Raw genomic sequence first — 6,000 nt, 5'->3', positions numbered from 1 at the left:
AGGTAATGATGTCCAAGGTGCTGGGGCCAGGGTCAAGCCTCTCAGATCCCCATCTTGGAAATGATTTGGCATCTTGTAAGGTCTGTTCCTTATTGGCCAAGCACTTATCCAGCCCTTCTGCCAGATAAACCAAGTGCCTTGGCTTTACAGAGAGCCCCTGTCCCAGTGTTGGTGGCGGGTGCCCAGAAATACACAGTCTAATAAAGCCTGCAATAGGAATGCAGCCAGCATTGCAGTGTGACACAAAACAATGTGGTCAGAGAGGAACATTTAAACTAAGTCCCAGAAAATGGCCCGACTTTCTGGCAGACAAGGAGACAGAGTTGGAGTGGGGGTGGAAGGCATTTTGAGTCGAGAAGGACAAGACCTGGTCTATATGTCATACACGAAGGCTTGGCTCTCCTCAGGGAATCCATGGGGGAACTACTGCATGGCTTGAAATATTTTATTTATTTATTTATTTTGCAGCACTGGGGATTGAACCTAGGCCTCCCACAAGCTAAGCAAGCTCTCTACCACTGAGCTACACCCCAGTCATACTGCATGCTTTTGAACAAGTAAGTTATATTACGCAATTTGCAGGTTTAGAGATATCTCTGGCAGCCGTTAGGTAGGCTGATTGGAAAGGGACAATTCTAGAGGCCAGGAAATAGGCAAGAACTATGGTAATAACAGTTGGCATACAGTATAAGGGATACACACACACACACACACACACACACACACACTATTCAAGAGGTAGCACCAGTGACAAAATGCTAGCCCTGAGGACTGGGGATGTAGGTCAGTGGTTGAATGCTTGCCTACCATGCTCAAGGTCCTGGGTTTGATCCCCAGCACCACAACAGAAAAGAAAAGAAAAGAGAAGAGAGAGAGAGAGAGAGAGAGAGAGAGGAAGAAGGAGGAGAAGGAGCAGAAATTTTTAAAAAGCTAGCTAGCCTTATACCAATAGCCATTTCCCTTTTTTTTTTTTTCTTAATATTATATATTTGCAATACAAACAAGACTGGTGATATGGGAGACTTAAACCCTACTCTTTTCTGGGTTTGCCTTTATGAAGACCATGGTCACTGCAGTTTTGAATGGCAAATGTTATTAACTCTGTCTTTTATAATCAGTAACAAAAATTATTACTCTGAAAGAATTTAGGTAAGAAATTGTTCAAAAACCTGAGCCTACTACCAGTCATTCATAATTTTCTAGCCAAATGATTGGCACAGACTTAATATTCTCTCTTCTTTTTCTCTTTTTCAATCAGTAGCTCAAAGAAAGGATGGAATAATTGAGTTTAAAATCCTGCCCTTTTTTTTTTTTTGTGGTAACCATTGTAGATGAACAACTAGAGGCCTACTGAAGTATTAGAATCTCATGCAAAACTCTAACGAATGCCTCATGACATCAGGCTATTCGAGTATTTCCTGTATTTAAAAATGCTAACGCAGTACAGTGGCAGTGGTTACTTTTCACTGACTTTAGCATCTGATCTCACAGACTAGTCATAAGTTGTGGTTCAATGGAGTTTTGGCAACAAAGTAGTGACAGACACTTCTGAATAAACAACTTCTAGCCATTTGGAAAGTATCGCCAACACATTATTTAGTGTTAGCACAACAGTCACTTTGTGCTGAAAATGAAAGAATCCAAACTCTACAAATGTTTTACTTCACCAAGTCCAACAATAATTGAAGGATTTACTACTTATCTAATAAAAAATTATACAGCAACTTTTATCAAACAGCAACTACTACAAAAGAATGGCAGGAAAAAAGGACTTCACAAAAATACACTAAAAAGTTTGACAATGTTATGCAGGAACTGCCAAAATTTTAGTGTTTAATAATTAAGAGCACAACTGACCAAGTTTCAAGATGTGAAGATACCATGTTCCAGAAACTGGAGAGAAAAATCACTCTAAAAACTTATTATATGTGATAAGAATGCACTATAATATAAAACCTGTCTACACTTAGTAGTAGTTAGTTGCAAAAAGCCATTCAGTCTTCTCTTGGCTTGGAAAAATGGTGTTCCAGATTTCAGGGTAATTAGCAACCTTCAACTCTTTTGTGTGGCAGGTATCTTGTTTTCTCCTTCCAGTTCTTCCACCCCAGCCTGTGTCATGAGGTCTGCGATGTTTTTCTCCAGATCATCAATGCGACTACTCATATCATCAATTCTTCCAATGATCTGGTCGGACATGGTCTGAAATTTATCTTGCATCTGCTGCAGGAGTGTCTGCACCACCGAGGTGAGGTCCTGCACGGTCTTGGGGTCAGTCTCGGCCATCTCTCCGGTTCCCAGCTTGGCGGCGAGGTCTCAGACTGTCACCCACCAGCCATTTCCCTTTTTTCTTTTTTGCAGTACTGGGGAACCTGGGGCTTTGCACATGCTAGGCAAGCATTCAATCACTGATCTACATCCCCAGCCCTTTTTCAAAATTTTATTTTGAGACCAGGTCTTGCTAAGTTGCCGAGGTTGGCCTCAAACTTGCAAATCCTCCTCTTAGCATCCTGAGTAGCAGATTACAGGCATGCACCACACTGCACCCAGCTCCCTTTTTTCTTTATTAATAATATTATATCTGGATGCACAGGTGAAGACTACATGTCCCAGTCTTCCTTGCATCTGACTGGCTTCTGTGCAGAAACCAGTGATGTCCCATAGGGAAGAACTTGTTCTTCCGACCCCACTTCCCAATGCATGCGATTCAGATATGACAGTGGTTGCTTCGTGGGCCATGTTGGACACAGAGATGTTGAAGATGGTCTAGATGCCCCCATCATCCTGGAGTATCTATATTGCAATTATCACTTAAGTCATTGAATTTTGAGAACTCTTTTTTTTTTTAATAGCTTACCCTATACCTTAACTAAATGACCATTCTTTGGATATGGGGAATGAGTTAGTAGGACACTCCTGGGTGCTGTTAACTGGCAAAGAGATTGAAGGAAAGGATAGGGTTTGGCAGGATGGGGTCCAGGGGAAGGTGATTTAGTTCAGAATATGTTGAGTGGAGACTGTCTGCAAACAGCAGTGTGCAGTAAATGTTTTAACAATCAGATCTTCAGGGAAAGGAAGCACTGATCAGAAGAATTTGCCGATTTCCAAGATGTAAATACTCTCACCATAGGCAATTTCAAGTCACTACAACCAACATTAATTCACTAAACAAGGAGTTGGGAAGAGAGGTGTATAATGAGCTCTTGTGAGCTGATATGAGCTGGCACCAGCTGACGCCAGCACACCACTGCCCATGAGCATCCAAATGCAGATATTCAGTCTGCAGTTGGACATGTACCAAGTCTGCACACAGGGAAGAGACATCTGGGCTTTGAGAGTTATGCGCAATTAGGGGATAAAGTCACAAAAGTGGATGAAGTCACTAAGGAATAACATGGCAAATGAGAAGAAAAGGCCAAAGTCAAGATCCTGGAAAAGCAACATTTGTAGATTGCCCTAAGGAGGAGTATAGTCCAAGCTGACTGAGAAGGAACAGGTAATGTCCTGGTGACCTGTCAGAGCCCCATCCTCCACGTGTGCTCTAGGGCTTCTGCCTTCTTCCACACGTGGGTCACCCCCATGGGTCATTCCCTACCTGCCTGTATCCTTTACCTCTCTCCTTCTGTCCTTCCCATTATCCTCTAAATGAGCTCAAGTAGTTCCCATCCAAATTCAGATATCTTAATATCTTGTGGCCGGGGATGTAGCTCAGTGGTAGAACGCTTGCCCAGCATGTGCAAAGCCCTGCATTCAACCCCCAGCACCATATCCCCCCACCAAAAATAAAAAGCAAATATCGGACTCCATATTCTCTTTCCACTGCTGCCCCATCTTCACCCCTCCGAGCTAACACTGCCAAAGTCTTAACCACTTTGGTTGTCTCCACTACCTTACTGCTCATTCACCCTAAGCCACTGCATGTAGATGCCTAGCTAGATTCCACTGCGACTGCTCAGAACAAAGTTACCAGTGCCTCTCCACTGCGACTGCGCAGAACAAAGTTACCATCCATCTTACCCAATCCTTAAGCACTTCTCCGTGCAGTCCTGCTTCATCTCTGTAGTATTCAACACAATTTACCATCCCCTTTCGGGAAGACTCTTTTCTTTTGGGTTCCAGAAATCCACATTCTCCTGATTTTATTCTTAGCTCTCTGATTTCTCCTTTGGCAGCTTGTGCTCTACCTGACCTCTAAATATTAGAGTTCCTCAGAGCTTTGGTGTTAGGCCATCTTGTCTTTTCTCTGAACCTCTTTATGACTTCATCTGCTTGAATTGCCACTCACTTTTGGGGCTCATTTCCAACTCAGATTTCTCTGCTGAGCTCTAGACCTTCTTCTTCAGCTTCCTATTAAGCATTTTCTCCTGGCACCTCAAATCTAAAACATCCCAATCTAAAACTCTTGATCTTCCTCCCCAAATGCGTCCCTTCCCAATAAATGACATCTCCAAGCTGGCTGTCTGTAATCTCAGTGGCTCAAAAGACTGAGCCAGGAGGATAGAAGATTTGAGGCCAGTCTTGACAACTTAGTGAGGCCTTGTCTCAAAAGAAGAAAATCTAAAAAGGGGCTGGGGATGTAGCTCAGTGGTAGAATGCCTCTGGATTCAATCCCCAGTACTGTTAAAAAAAAAAAAAAAAAAAAAGGGCTGGGGATGTGGCTCAAGCGGTAGCGCCGCTCGCCTGGCATACATGCTGCCCGGGTTCGATCCTCAGCACCACATACAAAGATGTTGTGTCCACCGAAAAAACTAAAAAATAAATATTAAAATTAAAAAAAAAAAAGAAAGAAAGACATCTCCAGACTACCAGCACTGCTATTTCATTGCCCATGTATCATCCATCTCTGTGTCCAGGCAGGCTGAAGAGATGCACATGTTGTTTGTGGTTGTATCCTCAGTGCTAGGACACACAAAGCACACATCATTGGGGTTCAGTAAATTTTAGCTGAATGAGTTAAACCAAGAAAGCATATTAACGCAGAAACCAGAGTGAGATAAAGCAGCATCAAATGCCCTATAAAGATTGACAGAATTGGGTCTAGTCTCAGGCTGCTAAAGTGCCTTGGGGGAAGTCACTATGTCCCTTTGTAGAAGATAAAACTGAAAATTATCTATAAAGTCCCTTCCAAATTCTGTTGTCTAATTGACATCTATTATCTGTTGCAAATACGTCATTTAGTTGCTGGGTGCACATAAATAGAATTTATGCATAACAAAGAATGTCACTTTTTTTCTTAAAAAAAAAAAAGTTGTGCTTCTGAAAGCTATTTAGGGCTTTTCAAAGGCTAATGAATAGAATGCTTTGGTGCTTTTGTTATGAGGAATCCATGAAGGCAATATGTTGAACTTTCCAAAGTGTTTTCACAACCATGGGGATCCCATGATAATTCAAAAGGCTTGGCAGTGCAGAAGGCTTCAACCCCTCATTGAACAGATGTGTAAACTGAGGCCTATACTGACATTCTCATACCTTCGGGTGGTCCACAGTGGGGTTACATAAAGAAATTGTATAAGATATAACTGCACAATAAAGTCTTAAGGCTTCCTGGGTTCGTATCTCCACTCTGCAGCCTGGGTCTGTTTCACTACTATAAAATCAGGGTACTGCTGCTACTTCACAATATTGATGTGCGGATTAAATAACAAGCATGGATTTCAACAAATGTGAATAGTCATTACAGTGGCATGTGGCCCTGTACAGGGTGGTCTACAAAAGCCCACTGGGCAACACAGATAAACTGCCTGAGCAAGACTTGCCTCAATTACTCCGGCTCGCAGCGGCCCCAACCCTGACCCGTACAGCCCAAATCGCGGCTCTTCCTCCAGCCGCCTGGAGTCAGGCCCAGTCCAGCTCCAGCCCGGATCTCTCTAACTCCTCCTCCAGCAGAGGGGCGGGGCATCACCAGGGAGGGGCGTGGTTAAATCAAGAACTGGGGCTTCGAGCTCCCCTTCCCGGTCTGGAACCGCCCAATTCGGGAGGGGCCGGGGACGTGTCACGTGATCA

The 6,000-nt window shown here is 43.3% G+C and overlaps 1 protein-coding gene across 1 annotated transcript; it reads right to left on the bottom strand.

Annotated features, from left to right (window-relative positions):
• Positions 1-1,264: 1,264 nt before the first annotated feature.
• LOC124081011 (heat shock factor-binding protein 1) lies at positions 1,265-2,346 on the bottom strand. Its single transcript, XM_046427117.2, has one exon. It carries the CDS (start codon positions 2,281-2,283, stop codon positions 2,053-2,055), a length of 231 nt encoding a protein of 76 aa, XP_046283073.1. The 5' UTR covers positions 2,284-2,346; the 3' UTR covers positions 1,265-2,052.
• Positions 2,347-6,000: the final 3,654 nt, after the last annotated feature.

This window comes from Marmota monax, unplaced genomic scaffold, assembly GCF_021218885.2.
Source record: "Marmota monax isolate L192 unplaced genomic scaffold, Marmota_monax_Labrador192_F-V1.1 WCK01_AAM20220418_F8-fsc00341, whole genome shotgun sequence".
Lineage (NCBI taxonomy): Eukaryota > Metazoa > Chordata > Mammalia > Rodentia > Sciuridae > Marmota > Marmota monax.
This window is presented reverse-complemented; position numbering and strand designations above follow the sequence as displayed.

Excerpts from the sequence above, each read along its gene's own strand:
- LOC124081011 (XM_046427117.2), bottom strand. The coding sequence starts at position 2,283 with ATGGCCGAGACTGACCCCAAGACCGTGCAGGACCTCACCTCGGTGGTG.